Here is a 26,452-nt window from a genome sequence, read left to right on the forward strand (position 1 = left end):
ATCTCAGCAGGTCAGGCAGCATTAATCAAAGGAATAAACAGTTAACGCTTTGGGCTGGGACACTTCTTCAGGACTGGAAAGGAAGAGAAGACTTCTGCCCTTCCTTTCCAGTCCTGATGAAGGGAGACATCGACTGTTTACTCTTCTCCACTGACGCTGCTTGGACCGTTGAGGTCCTCCAACATTCTGTGTATGCTGCTTCTAGTACCGTATCCAGATACCCACAGGTAGACCCTGGACTCCCCATGTCACTGCTGAAAGAGGCCCAGGGGTGCAGTAACTGCAGCCTTGGCCACCACCTGTTGCCATCCTTATCAAGAGTTCACATCAGGTTCCCGGTTTCTTCAGGGGCTTAGGTTCGGGTTTCTGAGCTCCAGCACTGGAAGTTAAACAGCCAACCTTTACCTGAGAGTCACAAGAACACAAGAAAACAGAAAGAGGGGGCCCACTTGGCCCCTCGAGACAACCCCACCATTCAACATGATTATGGCTGGTCAATCCCAGGCCTCAACTCTTTTTCTATGCCAGTTCCCCGAACCCTCAATTCTTTGATCTTTGAAACTTCACCTCAAACTAAGCCTCCACCACTCTCAGAAGCAGAGATTTCCAGAGACTCACCACTGTCTGAGAGAAGAACCTTAGTTTTATATGTCTCGATAATGTTATCCACTTTCTTATTAATTCCACGGAATACAGACCCAAACTGTCTAGCCTCTCTTGATAGGACAACTTACTCACCCCAGGAATTACCCTGCTGAATCTCCTTCACACCACTTCCAGCATTCCCCTCAGGAAATGACAGTGAGGGCTTAAGTATTTTCAATATTTCATGCACATCCCCTTCAATTCACTCCACCCAGACTTGTCTCTGGCAGTCAATTGGCCCATCAACCTCATCAGCGCAGAGTTTGACCACCCAGAGGCTCACCTCCGATTTGGTCCCATTAGACCCAAGAATGGAGAAACCATTTCAAAAGGTATGGCTGACACTGGCAAGATCAAGATCAATGGTAGGGCTTGAGGAACGGCTAGGGAGGCCGTCAGATTGCTCCAGCGATAATCACTGACTGAGGAGGAAGTCACACAGGCAGTCTGGTCAAGGATGGACAGGTCATGATGTCAAACCATCATCCACAGCTGCCAAACTGATAATTGAACCACAATGGCTGGTTGCTTAGCTGCCTCCTTAAGGCCATGTAAAACCAAAGGATGAGGGTGTCACCAATGAATGTACACCTGTAGAGAGCTGCAGAAAGGAAAATGGAGAGCTTACAAAGCCACTTCAACTGACAAGTAAGTGGCTTTTGGACTGGAGTCTCATGTGACATGGGGGTTTGGCAAAGGGGCTCATTTCCACAAAGGACACTGGCGAGGTCCTCCTCTAGATCTTGGAGCTGCAGAATATCTCCACAGAAGAACACCTCCCATCTCTGCACTAACAAGATCCAAAGAGGCTGCTGCCACACAGGGTCAGTACCATTCGAGTTGTAGTAGACCACTCCAGCAAAGTGTGCAATGCCAAACTCGGTGTCATGGGAGCTCTTGGGTGGAAGGTAGACTCTACTATTGCTATGGTGATCACTCAGCTTGTTTAACATCGTCCTATCAGTGCCCTGCAGAAAAGGGAGAGAGACACACATCAACAAATCAATGCTTACAACCACAAGGCACTCCAGTGTGCTTTGTAGGACAGGCACAAATACAGAGTAGAAAGTATGGCTGTCAATCTGTGTAAAGCAAGATCCCACAAGCAGCAATGACTGTGAGAATATTGTTTGTTATTTAACAATGTTGAAGCACAAATTCAAATCAAGACTTAGAGATAAATTCCCTACAACAATGCGCTGTATTCTCTGTAATGTAACACTATATTCTGCATTTTGTTTCTATTTGTACTACCTCAGGGTACATTTGCATGAAATGATCTGTTTGAATGGCACAATGTAGCTGTATTCACTGTGCCATAGTTAATGTGACAATAATAAACCAATTCACGTCCCAGTTAGAGTTATTATAATCACCTAAGAGAAAAGAGTGATTTCTGTTTTACTCTCATCTATCTGATAACACTTCCACCTTAGCAGCATCCCTTCATACTACAGTCAAACAGCTTCAGCTTGGTGCCCAGTCTCTAGACCTGGATGGCAAACCCACTGGCTTTTAAATCAAAGGCCAGAGTCTACTGGGGCACAGCTTGAGCGACAAAGTATCATTGATGCACACTGGTATTAATGACAGTGTGTATGTGAGAGAGAGAGGTGGAAAGAGGGAGCAAGAGACAGAGAAAGTGAAAGAAATTAGATAGAATGTGGAAGAGGGAGTGAGGAAAGAAGAGAAAGAGGGAAGGGAGGAAGAGTGTGGGAGAGAAGGAGGAAGGAAGGAGATTAATAGAGAAAGTGAAAATAAGTGACTGTGTGTGAGAGAGATAAAAAATAAAAAGGGAAAGAGAGAAAGAGAGAATGTTCATCCACCTCAGCCTCATTCTGAGGTCCAAACTGGAGGAGACTGCTTTCAGCTGTGACCTGACTTGTGTCAAGCAAGGAACCTTTACAAGGGACAGCCAAATCCTCTCTCCTTGAACCTTAGCAGATGACACAAAAATTGGCTGAGTTTTGAGTAGTGAGGAAGGTTGTCAAAAGATTCAGCAGGATAGAGATCACACCCCTCCTAACTCCCCAAAGCCTTTGCATCATCTCTAAGACGTAGGTCATGGGTGCGATGAATAACTCTTTGCTCACCTGGATGAGTGCCTCCTGGAAGCTCATCCCCTTCCAGGACTTAATTGCTCCATTCGTCATGCTCAGCATGGAGCACACCTGAGTGCAGGGTGCGGTCGACTGCACCTCTTCTCTAGCTTTCTTTATCAACCATACAACAAATTAAGCCAACTCATGCAAATGTCACCACCCGCAAACACCCCCGACTCACTTGGAAATACCTTGCCACTGGGTCTGAATTCCAGAATTCCTTACTCTACAGAAACTGCAGTATTTCAGGCAATGGCTTCCAATAAGGGCAGTTTGTATTAAATACTAGCTTGTCATTCAAATCATGTTTTTTAATTGTGTTTTTGCACCAGTGTCTTACTTTGCAAAGGCTTTTTCTCCACTGTTGTTTTAATTTATGTTCTCTGTATCGTCTGAATCTAAATTATGTTGTGCTGCCTCATTCTACCTGTACCTCATCATACATGTGCACCCAACAATAAACTTGACTTGATTTGGAATCTCGTGAGTGAACGACCGATCAAGAGAAGGGCACAGGACAACTTACCTTTGGCAACTTGCTTTCTTCATCAATGAGTGAGATGATGTTCATTGGTTTGATGCTGAGAACGTCCAGTGCTTTTTGGTTGTCAACATATTCAATGTTTTGCCAGACTATGTTCTCCTGCTTGTATTCTGCTTGTTCCTCCTTGAAAATGTGCCTCACAAAGAACTGTTGTAACTGCTCATTGGCAAAGTTAATGCACAGCTGCTCGAAACTGGAAAGAGTGGACAGTAGATGAAGGAGCAGAAACTGAGGACCACAGCAAACACACAGTAATACAACACCCTTAGGGCTTCCTTGGATTTGGACTGGCAGATGTTGTGGGCTACAGAATTTGAAAGGATCATGTTGAGTTTAAAAGGAGTGGTAACAACCTAGCAAGTTTTGAAGGTGGTGAGACAGATACTGAACCAATAGGATTTATGAACAAAGCGATACCAGCTTATTGCTGGATCCAAGTCGGATGCCACTGCCAAACACAACAAAAACACCAACAGATTTGAGCATACTGTTAATCTGAGGGAGGTCTCTCACAAATTAGTGCTGTAAGTTCTCCCTCTATTTCTGTAACTCACAAAGTCCAACAGAACATCATCCTGCAAAATAAAGGTGAATATCTTTGCCTTTTGCAGCTGGTGAACTTGATGGTTTCTAGGTCCTGGGCATGAGTGATTGAATTTATGTCATCCCGGGAACAGTGACTATAAACTCCTTCATATACATCAACAAAAACAGAGAGTTTGATCTTGCTAAGCAGAGTCTACATTACATTAAATAGAGACACAGTGCTGCAAGATGGAGTAAAGAACCGGCCCTTCAACCCAAAATGTCTGTGCCAACCACAATGCCAATCTAAACTAATCCCATCTGCCTGTACGTGGTCTCTATCCCCCCCCCCCATTCATGTTCATTTAATCTCCTGTCTAAACACTTCTTAAATATTGCTATCATATCTGTTTCTACCACTTCTCCTGGCAGTGCACTCCAGCACCCAACAGCCCCTGCGTAAAACCAACTTGTCTCATAGATCTCCTTCAAACTTTGCCCCTGTCACACTAAACCAATGCCCTCCAATATTTGCAGTTTCCATCTGGGGGAAAGATTCTGACTATTAACTTCTTCTATGTCTCTCATAATTTTATCATTATATTTTGATTAAGTTTCCCCTCAGCCTCCAGCGTACCAGAGGAAACAAACTAAGTCTGTCCAACCCTCTCTTTATAGTTCTTACTCTAGAATCCAGGCAATATCCTGCTGAACTTCTTTTGCTCTCTCTCTAAAGCCTCCACATCCTTCCTGCAGTTTGGTGACTTGATCTGCACATATTTCTCCAAATGCAGGCTAACCAAAGTTTATACAGCTGCAACATGACTTTCCAATTTATAAGTGTGTGTAGGCCTCCATTAGTCTCGATAAGGGGTTTTTTTTAATGTAGTTGTCCAAGCTGCGTCTCCCCTCTCCACACCACAGATGTTGTTCAAGGGAAGGGCTTTAGGACCCATACAGCTTGGCACCGGTGTCGTCGCAGAGCAATGTGTTGTTAAGTGCCTTGCTCAAGGACACACACACGCAAGCCTCAGCCAAGGCTCGAACCAGCAACCTTCAGACCGCTTTAACCACTTGGCCATGCGCCAACACGTGTATTATATACTCAATACTCCAATCAATAACACTTTCCTCTCCACCCTATCCACTTGCGTTGTTACCTTCATGGAGCTATGACTTGTACCCCAAGATCCTTTTGTACATCAATGCTCTAAGGGTCACATCATTTGTAGGGTAATGTAACGGGTGACAGATAACACATATTGTTCATAACAGAAACTGATCTGCATAACTCACAAACACAGTCATTGAGTTGTTGTGCTCACTTTAAGAGGTGGTGTCTGACATAATGATGTCAGTGTAAAATGACTGTTTTTGGTTTGTTCGTAATGGAAGTAAAGGGCTGTGGCTTTTGTTAAGCACATAAAATGACTCTTGCATGTTTATTCGCAAAATCCTACAACTATATACTTCCCTTTTACATCTGACCTCTTTAAGTACAGCACCTCACACTTGTTCGAGTAAAACTTCATTTCTATCCTACAACAGCCTTCCTCAGTACCCACAACTCTGCTAAATTCTATGTCATCTACTAACGTAATAATCACCTCACACCCAGTTTAGTCTGACTCATTGATATACACTCAGCAGTCACTTTATTAGGTCCCTCCTGTACCTAATAAAATGGCCACTGATTATAAATCACAAACAGCAGAGATCTCTGCAGAACAATTTACCAGTGGTCACTGACCCGCAGCCAGGATAACACCCTTCCACCAGCACTCCGTCTACTCTACCCTAGTCAACTATGGATCCAATTGACCAAGTCTCCAGAGATTACATGTGCCTTAAGCTTTTGGATCTGTCTACAATGAGGTACCTTGCTGTAAGTTTTAATGAAGTCCATGTCTAGAACATCCACTGCCCTACTCCCATCACTCCCCTTCGTCACCTCCTCAAAATCTTTCCATGACTTTATAAATATGTATGTGTACATCTTAAGTTTACAAGACGAAAATCTGAACTTGTCTTTATAGAGGTCCACAGGGGATTGTAAATGTAGTACTTATGAGATATAGTTACTGTAGTCTCATGTCATGTGTTCTTACCACTTAGAAGAAAGCTCTTTGGCCCACTCAAGCTGTGCCGATCATCTTAGCCATTTACACTAATCCCACATTCATCTGCTTTTACTCTCCCCACCCTCTCATCATTTCCACCCTTCACCTACACACTAGATGTAATTTACAATGGCCAATTAACCTACAAACTTACATGTCTTTGAGACGTGGGAGGAAAACAGAGCACCTGGGTGAAAGGGAGAATGTGCAAACTCCCCACAGGGCTAGAGGTCAGGATCAAACATGGGTCTCGGACACTGTGAGGCAGTGGTTCTAGCCCTTGAGCAACAGTGCTGTCCGCTTCTTCCACCCCTTTAGGCTAAAGGGAGGAGCCACAGATGCAGTGTTTCTGTTGACTCCCTGGCCTGCAACCCTGGGCCTTCTCCCGCTCATGGATGAGATCCAATGAAAACAAAATTCCCCATTGCACATTGAGAGTTCAAAGATGACCCAAGCAACCATGCAAGACAGAGAATAAGTCATATACATTTAAATAAGTGAAACAGACCATACATTACTCTCTGCCCTGTTGCAAAATAATGGAAGGGAAACTAGGTACCTGTTTAAATCAAAGTTCTCAAAGCCAAAGATGTCAAGCAGACCAATTGATGAGACCTTTCCTGGATTACTGACAGGGTGTGTGTAGATCACAGTGTTAACTTTATTCACAATCCACACAAAGAGACGGCTGTAAATTGCCTGAAAGAAACAGAGAGGTGGTATTATTTCAAACACTGGCACAGATTAAGTGTTAAACGTTCTTGTGTGCTCCAGATTATAGATACCACCACCACTTCAGGAATCTGACCCTAGGAATGAGTTACAGGTTATAAATGTGTGACAGAGGCTTAATACCTGTTCGAGTGGAGCCTGTTCCCACTCAAGTTTAGATGAAAGAGAGATGATCTCTATGTTTCTTGAGTAAAGATTTCCCTAAAGATAGAGCATTCAGAACTCACATATGATCATCGTCTCAGATTGCCTGGTTAAGATGGGGATGAGGGAATATTTCTTCACCTAGATGGGAGTCAATCTCTCTACCCAAGAGAGCCAGTCACTGAGTGGATTCAACACAAATCAACAGGATTTTTAGGTGTTAAGAGATCTGGAGTCAGAGCAGGAAAACAAGACCCACACATGAGGTATGTGGGGTGGGGGAAGGTTCGTTTTGCGAGGTTGATTTAGTTTGTCAGTGGAACAAAGCAGAAAATAAATGACCACATGAGTTGTAATAAAAAGAGCTTCCAAATGAAACACAATCCAATCTCCACATACGCACTCACATATGCACACACAGACACACACACATACCCAAATGTACTCACACACACATAAACAGGCACAAATACACACATACACAGACACACACATTCACATACAGATACACACACACAAACACACACTCCTATTTCCTGTCACATAATTATTCAGCATTATATATATACACACACACACATTATTTCCTCTGTGTATGTATTCTGTGTATGTATACTGTACATGCACATGCAAATTGTACAAATGTACACACGTGCACACACATACATACACACACACACACACACACACACACACACACACACTCACGTGCGAATACAGAATACGAAGCACAAGGGCAGTAGGGATGAGGGAGAGCCACAGCCTGCAGGTTGTTCCTCAAACCACACACCAACCTGACCTGCTAATATCTCACCAGTCCTTCACCACTGTGAGTCTAATTTCTGGAACTCCCTCCACAGCAGCATTGTAGGAACACCCTCAGAAGAAGCACAGCAGCAGTTCAAGCGGGCTCACTACTACCTACTTAGCTTTCCAGCTTCCTAGAAAAAAATAGCTTTGTCCAGCATCCAGTCTGAAACCTTGGAAGGGACTTCAATCAGGTTCTCTTTCAGGGGACAAGAGGCAGAAGGAGGTCAGTACAGTGAGAAAGACCTTCGACCAGTGGCCAATCGCTGTTTGGGATTGATTAGCAACAGCACGTTAAAGGAAGGCGGGGCAAGCGGAGCGGCCATTGTCTGAGTGGACAGAGTCAGAGTGGTGATCTTGAGGCTTTAGCTCTTCGAGGCTTCAGTCAGAGAAAGCAAAGGACAGAAAAGTTCACGTTTTTTCATTTTCTTCTTTATATCTGCTCGGCAAGGACAGTAGGGATGCCAGGCAGGATAGTGAAATGCTCCTCTTGTGGGATATGGGAAGGCAAGGAGGTGCCCTGTGTCCCTAATAACAACAACTGCAAGAAGTGCATCCAGCTGCAGCTTCCAACAATCTGCGTTAACATGTTCGACCTGGATCTGGGCAAACTCCAGATCGTTTAGGAGTCTGAGGGGATGATAGATAATCATATAGAGAGGTAGTTACACCCAAGGTGCAGAACAGAGGAACTGGGTGACTATCAAGAAGGGGAAAGGGGTTAAACATCCAGTGCAGAGTTCCCCTTTGGCCATTCCCCTCAACAGGTATATTGCTTTGGATACCGATGGGGGGATGACCTAATAGAGGAAAGCTGCAGTGGTCAAGTCTCTAGCACAGAGTCTGCCTCTGTGACTCAGAAGGAAAGGGGGGAAGAAGCAAGCTGTGATAGGGGATTCATTAGTTTGGGGAATAGACGGGAGGTTTTGTGGGCAAGAACTAGATTCCTGGACGTTAGTCCTGACGAAGGGTCTCAGATCGAAAGGTCGACAGTGCTTCTTCCTATAGATGCTGCCTGGCCTGCTGCGTTCCACCAGCATTTTGAGTGTGTTTCCTGGATGGTATGTTGCCTCCCAGATGCCAGGGTCCGGGATATCTCAGATCGGGTCCTCAGCAATCTTAAATGGGAGGGTGAACAGCCGTGAAGTTGTGGTCCGTGTAGGTACCTATGATGTGGGTAGGACAAGTGACAAGGTTCTGAATAGGGAGTTCAGAGAGTTAGGTTTTAAGTTAAAAGGCAGGACCTCCACAGTTGTGATCTCAGGATTGCTACACATGCCACGTGCTAGTGAGGCTAGGAAGATTATACAGTTTAATACATGGCTAAGGAGTTGGTCTAAGATTTTTAAATCATCAAGCTCTCTTCCAGGGAAGGTGGAACCTGTACAGAAAGGACGGTTTGCACCTGAAATGGATGGGGATTAATATCTTGCAGTAAGATTTGTTAATGCTGCATGATGGGGTTTAAACTAGAGTTGCAGGGGGATGGGAACCAGAGTGCAAGACATTTAGTGGAGAGGTTGGGGAGACAGTTGTTGGTAAGACCTCCAAGAAAGTTAGGAATCAAAAGGTTGAGCATGATGCAACTAGTGCATATATTTCAATGCAAGAAGTATCATAGGAAAGGTGGATAATAGCGCTGAAGATGAGGTCACTGGTTTACAAAAAGAGGCAATGTGTAGTGAGGAGAGGCTGTTGACAGGGCAAAAATTGCAGTCAACAGGATGAGTTGGTTGCAACATATATGTAACAATCTGTAATGTTTCACTGCTAATCTAATGGTTTCTCTGTAGCAGCAACGTTTGGGCTTTGACTGGAGATAATGGGCTGTGGAATGTGTGCCATCCAATGAGAGGCATGTTGCATCTTTCTTGTGTGTCTGAGAGAAGGGCTTAGTGGTCTTTTGTCGGTGAGGGATGAAGAGAGAATACGCGAGTGGAGAGAGTTGGTAGACCGCAGGACAGAGTGGACTTGGAATGTGGGTCAATGATGCTCGGAGGAGTTTGATGGGGACCAAATGGACGGACAACCGTGAGCTCCAATGTGTATTTTAGACTGTTTCAGTAAAATGGGCCCTTTTTCCTTTTGTTTTCTTTACTAACCCTATAGTCAGATTAAGAATTATAAAGCAAAATCGTTTATTGCATATGGTGTACTGTCTGATATTTTGTGGTACTGATTTGTAACCGGGCAACACATCATGCAGCATCCACACAAATAAGATTTCTCGGCTTGGCTGGGCCAGAGGCTGTCTTCCCCTAAACAAATGCATGCGGGCTGAACCCGAGGGTTACATATAAGGCAGACAAAATTAAAAAGGGTGAATACATGACTGAACGTGTTGTATTTGAAAGCGCACGGTATACGGAATAAGGTAGATGAACTTGCAGCACTGTTACAGATTGGCAGGTATAATGTTGAGGTCATCACTGAATGAATCATGCCTGAAAGAAGATTATAGCTGGGAGCTGAATGTCCAAGGATATGCAATGTATCAAAAGAACAGGCAGGAAGGTAGAGGGGCGGCATTGCACTGTTGGTAAAAAAATAAAATCAAATCATTAGAAAAGGGTGACATAGGGTCTGAAGGTATTGAATTATTGTGGATAGAGCTAAGGAACTGCAAGGGTAAAAAGACCCTAATGGGAGTTGTATACTGCCCCCCAAACAGTAGTAAGGATGCGGCCTACAAATTACAACAGGAGATAGAAAATGCATGCCAGAAAGGCAATGTTACAATAGTCATGGGGGATTTCATTATGCAGGTATGGTTCAATAAGGTTCTGGAAAACTGGAAAATTGCAAATGTCACTCCACTTTTCAAGAAGGGAGAGAGGTAGAAGAAAGGAAACTATAGGCCAGTTACTCTGACCTCAGTGGAAAGATGTTGGAGTCGATAATTAAAGATGACCAGGTCTCAGGGTACTTGGAGGCACATAATAAAATAGGCTGTCGTCAGCATGGTTTCCTCAAGGGAAAAAATGCCTGACAAATCTGTTGGAATTCTTTGAAGAAATAGCAAGCAGAATAGACAAAGAGGGATCAGTTGATGTTGTGTACTTGGATTTTTAGAAGGCCTTTGACAAGGTGCCACACGAGGCTACTTAACAAGCTACAAACTTACGGTATTACAGGAAAGATTCTAGCATGGATAGAGCAGTAGCTGATTGGCAGGAAGCAAAGAGTGGGAATAAAAGGAGCCTTTTCTGATTGGCTGCCTATGACTAGCGGTGTTCCACAGGAGTCTGTGTTGGGACTGATTCTTTTCACAGTATATGTCAATGATTTGGATGATGGAATTGATAGCTTTGTTGCAAAGTTTGAAGACTATATGAAGATAGGTGGAGTGGCTGATAGTTTTGAGGAAGTAGAGAGGCTACAGAAGGACTTAGACAGACTAGGAGAATGGACAAAACAATGGCGGATGGAATAAAGCATAGGAAAGTGTACGATCATGCACTTTGGTAGAAGAAATGAAAGGGTTAACTACTTTCTAAATTTTTTTAATGTATTTTGAGGTTGATAGATTTTTGGTTGCTCAGTACATGAAGGGATATGGGAAGAAGGCAGGAGATTGGGGCTGAGAGGAAAATGGAGTGGCCACGATGAAATGGTGGAGCAGACTCAGTGGGCCAAATGGCCTCATTCTGCTCCTGTATCTAATGATCTTGTGGTCTTCTCAAGGGTAATTATGGGTGGACAATAAATGCTGACAATCCCAGATCATGAAAAATGGAAAAATATTTAAGAACTCTGTGAACTCCGAGTTTGTTGTAAGGTGTGGGAGAAGTCTCCAGTGAAGTTTGCAATTACTTCCAGAGCCTCCCTTCCTGGATGAGTGAGTTTCAGGCGGAGAAGACAATGGCTGTAAACCCGCTGCATTGATTTCCAGTTGGCCATGACTCTGTGGAGGCCCAGTTACCATCTGCAGCACTATGGAGCAGCTGCCTGCAGCAGGCAGTCATGTGCAATGACTAAGAAATGGTTAGAAAGCAACTAGGAGTTGGCTAAATTAAGTTTACATTACTTTGTGCTAATAAATCCAGCTTCCACCAGCATCTGGCATCTTGGGGATGGGGAGGGGGTGAACAGTGCTAAACCCCTAAGACTAGGTAAATTCTATCCTGGGATTTTACAGGAAGTAAGAGTGAACAAGCTAATGTTAAAGAGTCCTAGAGCATAGAAGCAAGTCCTTTAGCTCATCATCTTAACCACTACCCACCTAGCCACACATTTCCAGTACATCAGTACTGCATAGATGCTACTTCCTGTAGTCATGCAGAACTCGATGGCTTCATTACTTTGACTGCCAGTTTCTGTCCTGCCCTCACATGGCCATATTCTGACTTGTCTTTCTGTCTTCTGGATATCACTCAGGAGACATGCCAGATAATCCACACTAGTCCACTCTTCTAGTTCCTCCATCTCCATCATATCGGCTCTGATGAGGAGGCCTTCTGTACAGGTGCTCTGAAAAGTCTTCCTTCTCCTGATCTGCAGCTTCTCCTTTACCATTGCTAACAAAGCCCTTGAACACACCTCATCAGTTTCACATGCCTCTGCTCTCAGCCCGTTCTAGAACAAAACAAGAATCATTCCCGTACTCACCTTCCAGCCCACCAGCCTCCACTTTCCACAGATCTTTCCCCTCAATTTCCACCACTTTCAGATGTTGCACCAGCAGACACACACTTCCCTCTTCTTCCAGCAGTTTTCAGGGACCGTCCCCTTGGTCCACTTCTCTAATTGCCACCATCCACCCCACTTCTTATTACACTTTCCGTTGCACCTACAAGTAATGCAGCACATATCTTCCACCTCTTTCCTTCCCATCATCCAGGGACCCAAACAGTCTTTCCAGATGAAACAGCATTCATGTGTATTTCTTCCAATCTGATGCACTGCAATCAGTGTTCACAATGTGGAGAGACCAAACACAAATTGGTTGATCATTTTGCATTCATTCCTCAGGATGTCCCTGATCTTTCTATCGCTGTCACTTTAATTCCCCATTCCACTCCAACTCTGACCTATTGGTCTGTGATCTCCTGCACTATTATTATGAGGTCCATTGCAAGCTTGAGGAACAGCACCTAATCCTCTGACCAGGCATGCTGTGGCCTCCTGGACTCGATATTGAATTAGGTAACTCAATTTCTTTTTTACATCTACTGTCCACCTGTACAATTGGTTTAACTTGTTTACTTTTTCCTCTCTGAAATGGGAGGACCTGACAGTCACTTTTTTTAAGGATTATATGGGTCGGCACAACATGGAGGGCTGAAGGGCCTGTACTGTGCTGTACTGTTCTATGGTTCTATGTCTTCCTGCTCTGCATTTTACAACTCCCACATTCTTTTCTCTGTGCTCTCACTCTCCAACTGCTCGCTGAGCTGCACTCCAAAATAAATCCACAATACATATTCAGACATGAAGACTGGTAGCCAAGTCATTTGCCAAATGTAAATGCGCTAAAACCAAGAATCACTCTAACAGTTCTCACTCTCCAACTGCTCCTATTCACTCATTGCCCCGATAAGCTTTCTACAACTTATCCCCACAAGTGTACTGCAATTTGATCCTACCAGAGACATTGCCCTCACCCACCCAGTTTCTTTTATCTCCTCAGTCCTGAGGAAGGGTCTTCAACCTAAAAAGTTAGCTCTGTTTCTTTTCCAACAGGCGCACCCTTTGGTTTCCTAGTATTTCCAGAATGTTCTGCTTTTATTAAATATTTCCAGCATCAGTAGGATTCTGTTTTTATTTCCATTCACTTACACTAATCTCATTTTATTGTTCCCAGATTCTCATCAACTGCACCCCCACCACCAGATTCTACACTCACCTGCACACTCAGGGGAATTTACAGGAAGCAATTCATCTATTAACCTGGGGTGTGGGAGGAAACTGGAGCACCCAGAGAGTCACAAGGACAATATGCAAACTCCACATGGAGAGCACAGGAGGTCAGGATTAAACCTGGGCCTCTGAAGCTCTCAGACAGTGGTTCAACCAGCTAAGCTGCTCTGCATTCCCAAAGATCTCTCAAGTGAGTTCAAGAACAGAAGAACATATGAAATAAGAGCAGAACTAGGCCACTCAGCCCCTCTAGTTTGTTCTGCCTTTTCTCAAGATGATGACTGCTCTTCTACCTCTCCTGCACTTTCCCCATATCCCTTGATTCTCATAATATCCAGGTATCTTTTAGATTTCTGCTTTGACTGAACTTAGTTTCCAAAGATACACTGTCACTCAGTGGAGATACTTCTCCTCATTTTAGATCGATTATATTTTGTGTTCTATTACTTTAGTGTTCTATTACTTTGTACTGTCTGGATATACTTATGTTGTGAAATGATCTCTACGGATGGCATGCAAAACAATTTTTCACTGTTCCTCTGTAGCTGTGACACTCATAAACCAATTACAAATTGTTCATTTCAAATCCAGGATTCATTAATCAAAAGGTACGAAGGAGACTGTAGACTACGCAGATTTAGGAGACCCACCACACGTTCACTGAACGGCAGAACAACTCAGGATGGCCAATCCTTTATCCTTCTGTCGGATCAGGGTCAGCCAGTCAGTGTCCTGCTGCTAGACAGGATGCAACAACACCAATTGCTGATGTTGGCCTAGTGAGCCTATGGCCTCAATTAAATTGGGACAAGTGGAGCCTGTGATGGCAGGGGGTGGGGGGAGGATCATATGTGGCAAAGGCAAGTAGCAGACATGGAATTATCTTGGCTATGGAATCAATGCATCCAAGATAGGAAGCGAGAGGAAAATGGGCAGTACAACTGGTGGAGCCATAGCCTCACAGCCCCTGAGACCTGCATTCTGTGCTGAACCCTGGTTCTACCTGTAACAAGTTTGCATGTTTTATCTGTGACCGTGTGGGTTTTTCCTGGATACTACTATTTCCTTCCACATCCCAAACACATGCAGGTCAGGAGGCTAATCAGCTACTGTAAATTGGCCTTAAAGTGTAGAACTTGGAGGTGGGGGGTAGTTGATGGGAATTTGAGGAAGATGAGGATGGGTTGAGATGGGAGTAGCATAAAGCAGGTCAGTGGGCTGAAGGGCCTGTTTCTGACCCATGAACTGAAAGGAAATGGAAGTGCTCCTCGGGCTGCAAGGATGAGGAGTATATTTGCCCGTTGCCGTTGACTGACTCACGGCCAACAGTGCATTACCTTGGCGAGTGCGTCACGGTTACCGGCTGCCCATGCCTTACTCATTGGGGTTGACACACTTTCTCCTCGGATTAAGATGGATCTGTTGGTCATTCCATTCTCCAGTTCCATGAGGTCCACCTGCAGCAAAGAGAGACAAGACAAGATGGTTTACCTCGTCGTGGCCCTGCACCTGATTGCCTACCCGCACTGCACTTCGTAATTATTTTCTGACTCGTTATCACTTTCCCTTGTACTAAAGTAATGAAATGATTCTGTATGGGTGGCATGTGAAACAAAGATTTTCATTGTATCTTGGTACATGTGACAATAATTACTCCACTCTTCAAAAGGGGTATCTGGCAAGTGTGTGGTAACTCATGGAGTATGGGCAGATTCTGGCTTTAAGACCTCACTGGAAACATGAAGGTGATCTGGCAGAAGGTATCCAGCTGAGAGGCTACTAAATCACTACAGCCAAACCTCTCAGGTTCCTTAACTTCAGTAAATGTTCAGAGCAAATCCCAGGACTGCAAGACTTTGTAAGCCAGAAAGAGAGCAAGAAGAAGGGAAGTGGAGAGAGATATAACATCAAAGGGCACTCTTAAACCTCAATTGCCTACTTGTTAAGAGAAATATGCAAGGTTGGAACTAACAGTGGAGAAATTCTACTTTCCAAGGAAGTTTCTGGAATTGTTTTGATAACAACAGAATGAGGAATGGTTGGCTGGTTTGAATCCAGACAAAGCCAATAGAGTAAATAAAAGTTTTCAAGACAAGACCAATAGAGTAAATGAAAGTTCAAAAAAATTGCAGATGCTGGAAACATGTAACAAAGCAGAAAAATGTTAGAAATACTCAGGGGGTCAAGCAGTCCTCTTCTCATTAGTACCATCAGGTAGACGTATAGGTGGCTGGAGACCCACCATCGATGTTTTAAGAACAACTTCTTCCCCTCTGCCATCAGATTTCTGAATGGTCTATGAACCCATGAAAACTATCTCACGATTCTTCTTTAGCACTATGTATGTGTTTATTTTGTTTCTTATTGTAACTTATAGTAGTCTTCCCACATTTTCCACTGCACTACTGCCAAAAGACAAAACATTTCACAACATAAACATGAGAAAATCTGCAGATATCACTGATAACAACGCTGATTCTGAGCATCTGTGGAAACAGAAATAGTTAATATTCCAGGTTCAAGATCATGAACTTGGAAAGAGAGAACGCAATTTATCTTTATTTTATATTGTTTTTTCCTTATCTTTTTAATCTTATTTATTTTGTTGTATTTGTATCTTTATGTTGCAGAAGAGAGCGGGTCAGCTGGATGTTTCTAAGGGAATATCTCTGACATGCAGTGGCACAGTAGCATAGTGGTTAGCACAACGCTTTATAGAACAGGCAACTCATGCCTGTCAGGAGTTCATACATTCACCCTGTGACCGCATGGGTGCTCCAGTTTCTTCCCACAGCCCAAGGATGTACCAGTTGGCAGGTTAAATTGTCCAGTGATTAGGCTAGGGTTAAATCGAGGAGTTGCTGGGCAGTGTGGCTCGAAGGGCCAGAAAGGCCTGTTCCACACTGTATCTCAATAAATAAATACAACAATGCCGGGGTTGCAGGCTGATACATTGCAGAGGTCAGCTAGTTCGGAAAAAGTACGGTGTCTCTTGGCCCACATCAGTTTGATCGGCTGGGTGCTTCCACATTTTTATTGACGGCAACGACCTCTGCAGTCTGCAATCTGCCACTCGTGATGGTACAGATTGGGAAGAACTTTAAAAGCTTGAGAATACCTGTCAGGGGAAGTGAGGAATGTGTGTCAGGCAGTAGCTGGATCAGCAACTTTCATAGGGAAGCAAGTGTCTTCTCAGCTGATACCACCATACACAATTCCCAGCCTCACCTTGTCTGCACACTCCACTCACCATGTGCAGTCCCCTCAACACCACCACTGGCAGGGGCTTACACCCCTGTGCTGGGAGGTGAGGGTCGGCACAGTGGTGCAGTGGGTAGAGCTGTGGAGGCTTGGGTTTGATCCTGACCTCGGGTGCTATCTGAGTGGAGTTTGCACGTTCTCCCTTGACTGCGTGGGCTTTGTGTGTATCCTGGTTTTCTCTCACAGCCCAAGATGTGTGACTGGCTGTTATAAATTACTCCTCGTGCATGGGTGAGTGGTTAAATCAGGGGGAGTTGATGGGAATGTGGGAAGAATAAATAGAATTAGTGTTAGCTGGTGTTTGGCTGTCAGCATGGACTCATTAGGACAGGGACCTGTTTTCATGCCATCTGTGAGGTTTCAAGAAGAATTTTAATGGTGGATGGGAAGTGAGGGAGATGGAGAAGTTTTTTGATGCAAAGTTTGCAGAGTGTTTTTTTATGTCATTGCCAGACAGGTTAGAGAGGCCATGGTGCTGGGTGTGAGAGGGGTGGGTAGGGTTTGTCAAACAGATGCAATGAATCGGCCAGTACTCCCTCTTCTTCAGCCACATTTAGCAGCAAAGCGCAAACTCAAACCTCAGTCCCAGTCCAGTGACACCATTACAATAGGCACCACAGGAGTTTGAGATATGGTACCTGTGGTGAGCTACATATACCTGTCTGGACACGTTCCCCCCCCCGCTGACTGCTCCTGTGGCTCCTCCCATGGACCCCGGTATAAAGGCGATTGGAGACACAGCCCCGGCCTCAGGACGTAGTGTGGTTGACAATTGCTGCTTGTTCTTTCTTCCAGCCAATAAAAGCCTGTATCTCGCCTCACATCTCGGAGAGTTATTGATGGTGCATCAGTACCAGAATACCACAGGGACAAAGATGGTGCTCAAAGTGCCGTGAGGAATGGGATATCTTCCTACTCACTCACAGGCACAGACACCAGCCTTATTCTCACAGGCTCTTCATTCTGTAAGAAACCACGCCGGGTATTTAATAAGGACTGATTTACCTACCTCAAGTAACTTGGTTACCATGGAGAGGTGATTTGAAGACAAAAGCTCACAGCAGTCCAAGTTATTATATACAGTGGCTGTAGAGGAATATACAAGTGAGGACAACATGAGGTCAATGGTGAACTCTGAAAACTGAAAACATAAAGACGTTATACTTGTTATTCCTGAGATCAAACTGATTTCTGGCACTCTGTACTTGTGGGCTCTCTCTGATGTAGTCACATGCAAATCTTACAAAACAATAACATGAGGGCTTTTAAAAAACCTTCCTTCCTGGAGACTTAAGGATTCATTCCCTTGTAAGAGGGGCATGGCTGCAGAGAGACTAGTGGAAGCCAGCTTTAGAGTTCCAAAGGTTACTGATCGATGTGTCTGGTAAAGTAAGTGTGTGTGTGTGTGTGTGTGTGTGTGTGTGTGTGTGTGTGTGTGTGTGTGTGTGTGTGTATGTGTGTGTGTGTGTGTGTGTGTGTGTATGTGTGTGTGTGTGTGTGTGTGCGCGCGCGTGTGCGTGTGTGTGAGAGTGTGAGCGTGTGTGTTTGTGTGTATGTGTGTGTGTGTGAGTGTGTGTGTGTGTGTGAGAGTGTGTGTGTGTGTGTGTGTGTGTGTGTGTGAGTGAGAGAGAGAGAGAGAGAGAGAGAGGACATGAATACAAGTGTATGTATGTGTGTGAAATTTCTGTTCCTAAACAATGAGTTCACCAGGTTTGTCAGATTATTTTCTAGTTCTTGTTCTGCTGGTGTTTCTGCTGAGTTCAGAATATTGGCTGTAAAGTGCTTTATGGTGCAATGAGTTGTGAAAGACACTCCACCAGTTCTGTTACCTCAAGATCCCCAGTGATATAATGCTTCTAGAACCATAGAACATAGAAACATAGAAGTCTACAGCACTTACATGCCCTTCAGCTGACCATGTAACCTACTGTAGAAACTGCCTAGAATTTCCCTACTATTTTTCTAAACTCCATGTACCTATCTAAGAGTCTCTTAAAAGACCCTATCATTTCTGCCTCTACCACTGTCGCCGGCAGCCCATTCCTTGCACCCACCACTCTCTGTGTGAAAAACTTAACTCTGACATCTCCTCTGTACCTACTAACCAGCACCTTAAAACTATGCCCCCTCATGCTAGCCACTTCGGCCCTGGGTAAAAGCCTCTGGCTATCCACACAATCAATGCCTCTCATCATCTTATGCCTCTCATCATCTTGTACATCTCTGTCAGGTCCCTCTCATTTTCCATCACTCCAAGAAGAAAAGGCCACATTCACTCAGCCTATTCTCTTAAGGCATGTTCTCCAATCCAGGCAACATCCTTGTAAATCTCCTCTGCACTCTCTCTATAGTATCCACATCCTTCCTGTAGTAAAGTGACCAAAACTGAACACCGTATTCCAAGTGGGATCTAACCAAGGTCTTATATTGCTGTAACATTACTTCATGGCTCTTGAATCCAATCCTATGACTGATGAAGGCCAACACACCATATGCCTTCTTAACAACACTGTCAACCTGTGCAACAGCTTTGAGTGTCCTATGGACACAGACCCCAGGATCTCTCTGATCCTCCACACTGCCAAGGGTCTTACCTTTAATTCTATATTCTGTATTCAAATTCGACCTACCAAAATTAACCAATTCACACTTATCTGGGTTGAATGTCTTCTGCCACTTCTCAGCCCAGTTCTGCATCTTATTGATGTCCTGCCATAACCTCTGATAACCATCCAGACTATAAAACCAGTGTTGTAAATTTCACCAAAATGGGGCAGAATCTAATGAACACATTCACCGACAGTGCAATAGAGACAAACGGGTTGAACTCATCCCACTGTAATGGCAGAAGATCTCCCCAACTAAACATCCACCTGCCCTTTGGGTGAGAGGTGTGGCACCCTTCTTAAGCTTCATGACATCAATCCTCTACCAGTCTTTTACTGGTACCTCCTCGTGTCCTCTAATTATCCTGTCACTTGAAATGATGCTTCCTAATCTTTCATCGTCACCATTCCAGACACCACTTCTGAAGGCAAAAACAGCAAGATTTCTTACTCAGACTTTACAGTTTACTAAGGAGTCTATCCTGAGGTATGGAGATGAGCATGGGGCATGGTACTCCAAGTGTGGTCAACCTTAGATTCTCTATAAATTCAATATTACCTTCCTCCTTTTAAAATTTTTAAAATTCTAAATTCCAGGAAATAGCTTCTTTGTCCCATCCTGCATTCTTTACAGTTTTAGATGGCTTCTTGATAAGTGAGAAGGTGAAAGGTTATTTGGATAGGTGGGAGCAGACCTTTCTTCCTTTCTCATTTATTTGTCCAGTCTCCCCTTAATTGTGATTCTTCTACTTTCTTTAGTCCCTCCATAGAGGAGTGAGTTCCATATTCCCTATGATCCTTGTGGAAAAGAAATTCCTTTGGAATTCCCGTTTGGATTTGGGGTTACATGAATTTTATCAAAACCCAGACATTTTTAGCTAAGTGTAATCAAGTTGACACTGTGAATTCATTGAAAAGCGTGGCGACGGGAGTCCAGGACTTGGTGTAACGAAGTCCCTCATGGGAGGCTCATCCAGAAGATGCATGGGATGCATGGCCATTTGGATTCAGAATTGGCTTGCCCATAGAAGACAGAGGATATTCTAGCTCAGATCTGATGATGTGAAGACCCAGAGACCCATAGCGAACTGGTGTTGGGGGTGTGTAGGTGGATGGCTGACTACAAGAAAATACTGATATTGAACTTCAGATCACTGGGCCATAGGAAAGGCAGCTCAGCTCTAAGAACATCTTAAGACCTGCTTCAGGAACACATGATTTGCAGACAAACTTTATGCCAGTGAAGTCTCACTGAACACACCTGACAGCAGTGCATGTGTCCAAGCAGCTCTGTCTTACGTTTGTCATTCACACCAAGTCCTGGACTCTCGTCTCCATGCCTTTCGATGAATTCACAGTGTGAACTTGATTGCATTTAGCTAAAAATGTCTGGGTTTTGATAAAATTCCTTTCCATGTGGTAGAACATATTTCATCGTACAAAGGAATGTCAAACCTGCGACGCTGAAGTTAAATTAGCATTTGCACCCTTTGTCCATACGTCCATCTCTAAGTGTCTCTGCTCTGTACTGTGTTGGTTTGTAATCTGTTGTCCTTTAATCTGCACAATTCAGCACCAACTTCCAATTCCCAAGCCTAGGTCACTCACAGAAGGGATGAACAGAGGTCCCAGCAACAATCTCACAGCAGGGCAGACAGGGGAACTGGAGGTTGAAAGCAGGCGAGAGGTTTAAACCTACGAGGCTGAGGTCGGTGCTGGTTGAACTGAATGGGATGACGATGACAGGACACAGAGATAAGGGAGAGAGTTGGGGGGGGTAGGATAAGAAGCTGCACAGATGGGCTTGGGGGGGGTCAAAGGCAGAAACAAAGGTTTCAGCACAGTACAGTGGGATCAGCCTGTGCTGTGAGGGTAGAAGCAGGCAATCAGCGATGGAGCAGAACCAACGGTGGCACTATGTCTGAAGGTCTAATGGAGGTCTCTAGATCTGCCCAGTATGGTGGCCATACAGCCGGAGGGAGAGGACTGGAAGCAGAGCTTCTGTTTGCTGACAGTGTAAGCTGCTGCAGGGGCTGCGGTGAGATCAAGCCGAGTGACAGATTACACCCGAGTGTCAAGTCTGGAGGGCAGGAGTCAGCAACGGATTCCTGGGAATTCCAAGGTAACATGACAGGAGCAAAGATGGGATGGACAAGGTCAGACTATCTGAAGCAGATAATGGGTGGATGGGCAGGGGGGTCATTATGGGATGATACCTTATACCAACCGCTTGTATCCCAGAGCAGGAGATGGAGTGATGAAGATTGCAGATTGCCAACCTGTGACATTTTGGGAATTGCAGAGGAGTGGAAGGATACATGTTGGCAAGGACAAATGGGTCAAGAAGATGATATTCTGTGGAGGGCAGACTTGGAGAAGAGGACATCATTTACAAAATCAGCTGACGTGGGTGGGTGAAAAAAGGTGCTGGGCAACCAAATAGTTAGTGGAGCAGGGTTTAGGGAGCAGGTTATGTTCAAAAGACCATAGGTGTTAAGAACAAAAGCAGTCTGCCATGACATGAGGAAGCTTCATATGAGAAGAAACTCATCCACATTGCACACGTTGTTCAGAGACCAAACTTCCAACAGTGTACAGTAAGGTGAAATACCCTCCCAGCATTTACCCTGTTAAACCACATTGATTCTGGTATGCTTCAATAACCTACATGTTATTTAGCCAGGGAGAGTTGAAAGAAAGGCCTGAGATGGCATGGGTGGGAAGCTTGAGAAACCGATGAGCTTAGGGCGCCCACAAAGTGAGCTTAGGGGAGGCTTTAATTGCAGGGCTAAGAGAACCTAGAATGGAGATCACAGGTAAAGCCCTTCCCACCACTGAGGTGGTGATCTCACCGCAGCCCCTGCAGCAGTTTACACTGTCGGCAAACAGAAGCTCTGCTTCCAGTCCTCTCCCTCCAGCTGTATGGCCACCATACTGGGCAGATCTAGAGACCTCCATTAGACCTTCAGATATAGTGCCACCGTTGGTTCTTCTCCATCGCTGATTGCACCACCTCCCCACTACATGAAGCGCTGTCACAGGAAAGAAGCATCCATCATCAAGGACCCCCACCATCCAGGCCATGCTCTCTTCTCATTGCTGCCACAAGGTAGGAGGTACAGGAGCCTCAGGACTCACACCACCAGGTTCAGGAACAGTTATTACCCCTCAACCACCAGGAAGGAGGTACAGGAGCCTCAGGACTCACACCACCAGGTTCAGGAACACTTATTACCCCTCAACCACCAGGCTCTTGAACCAAAGAGGATAACTTCACTCAACCCAGCCCAACACTGAACTGTTCCCACAACCTCTGGACTCACTTTCATGGACTCTTCATCCCAGGTTCTCGATATCTATCTATCTATCTATTTATTTATTTATTATTTATTTTTGTAATCTGCACAGTTATATTTGCACATTGGTTATTTGTTGGTCTTGTTGGGTGCAGGTTTTCATTGACTATTGTGTTTCCCTGTATTTGCTGTGAATGACCACAAAGAAAATGAATCTCAGTATCTGCTAACATATATGTACTTTGATCATAAATTTACTTTGAACTTTGAGAGGAAGGAATAATTGGTAGAGGCTGTAACTAAATAGTCTCAATGTGAGTCACTCATGGTACAGGAAGGGATAGGGGAGAGGTTAAAGGTGACAGTGTACAGTGATAAAGAGAGCAACAAACATTTTGCTGAGTGTCATCTGCTGAGGTTTCAGGTCAAACACTGAATCAGGATTGAGTTCTCCCAGCAGATTGTTTGTTGATCCAGAATCCAGCATCTGTAGTGAAGAAGGGAAACTAGGGTGATCTGAAAACTGTGGGCTGTTAAGTCAGAGAGGAGAGCAGAAACCCACTCTGCTTCATGCAGTGGAGATATAAACAGGCTGTCAGTATTCAGAGAGTTCATTGGACTTCAGGGGTCTGAAATGAAATGCACTTAATGAGAGCATCAGATGCTGGAGGTGAAGGTCTAAGCTCCTAAACTGTACATCATTTGGCCTTTTTGATGAAGTGCTTAGAGTTTAAAAATCGAGAGGTTTTGTTGCAAATGGACAGAGTGTTAGTGAGGCAGCACCTGGAGTGCTGTGTACAGTTTTGGTCCCATTACCTACAAAAAGATACTACATCAGAGGCAGTTCAAAGGAGATTCTTCAGGTTAATTCCTGGGATGAAGGGGTTGTTTGATCCAGAGTGGTTGGACAGTTCAGGTTTGTATTCTTCAGAGTTTAGAAGAGGGATTGACTTATTAAGACAGGCAAAATTCTGAGGGGGCTTGGCAGGGCAGATGTTGAGATGTTTTCACTAGTGGAAGAGCCTTGGACAAAGGGACATAGGAGCTGGTCATTTAAAACAGAGGTACATAGAGATTTCTGGCAGAGGGTAGTGAATCCCTGGAATTCTCTGCCCGAAGAATGGTGGAGATCAGATCATTAGAATGCTTTATGATGGCAGTGGATCATTTCTTGAAAGATCAGGGAATTCTAAGTTCTGCAGAACTGGGACAGAGAAGGAGATGAAGTCAATCAGTCCTGATCATATTGAAGGGTTGAGGAGCTAAGTGGTCTACTCCCACTCCTATTTCCTGGTGTTCCCATATTCCCATAGCCCACAATACAATCAAGGTGACCACATGATTAAGTCTACTCGACCATCTTACCAACCAGTGGCCTTGTCTGCCACACTCTCCTGTTTGTTCATACCTTGAAACTTGAGGTTACCCAGGTGCAGAATAGCAGCCAGTAGTTTGTTAATTTCCCATTGCTCTTTATCTGAAAATGTCAGGATTTTCATAGCTGAGCAAATATCAGCGTAATGTTCTGCATCATCTTGCCCAACACAGCTTGTACAGTTACCCTGCAGGAAAACATGACACTTTGTGGAAACTGAATGTGATTGTCCTAAATAATAACCATATTACCATAACATTGACTGAGAATTGCTACCATTTACCACCTCCCGACTATCACCGCTTTCACCTGCGGTAGCAGAGGTAGTGCAGGTGGCCTCAGTGATCTAGGTTCAGTCCTGATCTCTGGTATTGTGTGCAGTTTGCATATTCTCTTTATGACACTATAGGTCTCTCTAGTTCCCAGTGTGGGTGCTCTGGTTTCCTCCCAAATTCCAAAAGGCACTGGCTGGTAGGTTAGTACGCTTCTGCGAATTGCCCCGGTGCAAAATCTTGGGGGAGTTATGGAAAGAATTACATTGGATTAGTCTACATGGTTGATGGTTAGCATGGATTCAGCGGGCCAACGTGCTTGTTTTGGTGGCTCTATGAACCAATACAACACAGATATAGGCCCTTCAGCCAAACACATTGTCCACCCAACTTGTCTCAGCCCATATCCCTCCAGGTCCCTCCCCTCCCTGTTCATCTTCAATGTACCTGACTCAACTACTTCCTCTGGCAGCTCACTCATATACTCATATTCTCTGCATGAAAGAGGGGTCCCTCAGCTCCCTTTTAAATCTTCCCCCTTTCACCCTAAACCTAGGTTTGCACTCCCTTATCTTGTGGCCCTGCTTATCTGTGCTTCATATAGACTCTCTATAGGCATTCTATTCTAAGTGTTGTGAACATACTGTATATTTCATTCAATGTATTTCTTATTAGTGCCACACAAGGCACACAGTCTACAAAGCTCATCCACCTGAAGTGTTAATTATTTTTCTCTCTCCACAGATGCTGCTTAACTCACTAAGTACTTCTAACATTTTCTATTCTCATTTCAGATTACTAGTATCTGTAGAGTTCGTTCTAGCTTTAAGATACATCCCACTAAATGCATGCTGACCATCAGCCATGGATCACAATCCCATTTTATTCTCCCCTTAATTACCCCCCCCCCCCCAGATTTTACACCAAGGGCAATTCAAAGCAGCCTATTTAAACCACAAAGCAATCTGAGATTAGTTAAATCAGATATAATTACAAGAGAATGCAGATACTGGAAATTTTGAATAAAAAGCTTCTGGAAATGCCAAATAACTTTACTGCTGGAAATAGTTTTGATCTAATGACCCAAGTATCTGATCTTGTACTTTTTTTGCATCTCTTTCAGAAATGTTGTCCCTTTGTGACAAAAAAAAAGTAGCTCAGTGCCAGCTGTGGTTGGAGGGGCTGTGTTTTTATGAGACAGTCATTACTGCTTGCTTTTACAGTGTATGGAGATTTCAGCCTTCCAGTATATTATTTTACACAATATAGCTTTTCTTTAGAAACAAAAGAGCAAGTCTGGTGCCGCGACAGCAATTCTGAATCAGCCCATTACTTCCAGCCCACTACAAGCCAGTCTGCTATTCTGTTCCATAGTACTTCATGCTAATCAAATCTTGTTTCTTCACAGAGTTTAAGATCTTATGAATAAACATTGGATGGAGAAGGCTGATTTTCAATCTTATATGTACGGCACAAACTCACAAATGGCTCTACAGGCTGGCTTCTGGCTGATGCAGCAACTCACCATGGTGAGATAGTCATACTCGTGTGCGGTGCCCAGACTGAGCAGTTTCTTCTTCTCTGTGTTCATGCCCACCAGCAGACTGTAGAATATGTGGTAGTTTCTCTCATCTGGAGCCTGGGTGGAGCACAGAATAACAAACAAAGAGGTGGCAAAGTGAATAATTGAGTAGCAGCTACAGCACAGTGCTGACCCAGCACTTGTCTATTGAGAAGAACAGGTCACTTCCTCACCAAGCGGTTAGATTGTCTCAGCCTCCCTCAGCAATTTCACCCGGCACCAACCCAGGAGCTTAGCAGTACCCATGCAAAATCTCCGGAGACTGCTGATGCTGAAATCTGCAGTGGATAGCAAACTGCTGGAAGTCAGTGGGCCAGGCAGAACTCATGGGGGAAATGGAGAGTCAATATTTTGGATCAAGATTGTAAGGCAGAGGAAGGTAGCCTTAAGGAGGGGATGACAATCCAGATGAAGAGGGGACACGCAAATCACTTTGTTTTTCACTGAGCCTCTGCCAGCGAACTAGCCACTACGGTCAGGACTAACGGACCAAATGTCTTAAAATACAGAAACAGGCCTTTCAGCCCATTGAGTCCATGCTGATATCAAGTAACCAAAACTATAATCCAATACTAATCCCAT

At 44.3% G+C, this 26,452-nt stretch overlaps 1 protein-coding gene across 4 annotated transcripts in view; it reads right to left on the minus strand.

The window, feature by feature from the left end:
- Window positions 1-26,452, minus strand: part of LOC132381270 (unconventional myosin-VIIa-like) — a 137,889-nt gene that overhangs the window by 93,629 nt on the left and 17,808 nt on the right. For all 4 annotated transcript variants that reach the window (XM_059950661.1, XM_059950669.1, XM_059950655.1 and 1 more), the window contains 7 exons: window positions 25,814-25,927; window positions 24,050-24,203; window positions 17,749-17,825; window positions 14,816-14,935; window positions 6,496-6,635; window positions 3,274-3,484; window positions 1,478-1,613 (listed from right to left, as the gene is read on the minus strand). In XM_059950661.1, the coding sequence (XP_059806644.1) occupies window positions 1,478-1,613; window positions 3,274-3,484; window positions 6,496-6,635; window positions 14,816-14,935; window positions 17,749-17,825; window positions 24,050-24,203; window positions 25,814-25,927 (952 nt within the window). The remainder of the gene's footprint in view (window positions 1-1,477; window positions 1,614-3,273; window positions 3,485-6,495; window positions 6,636-14,815; window positions 14,936-17,748; window positions 17,826-24,049; window positions 24,204-25,813; window positions 25,928-26,452) is intronic.

This window comes from Hypanus sabinus, chromosome 2 (assembly GCF_030144855.1).
Source record: "Hypanus sabinus isolate sHypSab1 chromosome 2, sHypSab1.hap1, whole genome shotgun sequence".
Taxonomy (NCBI): Eukaryota; Metazoa; Chordata; class Chondrichthyes; order Myliobatiformes; family Dasyatidae; genus Hypanus; species Hypanus sabinus.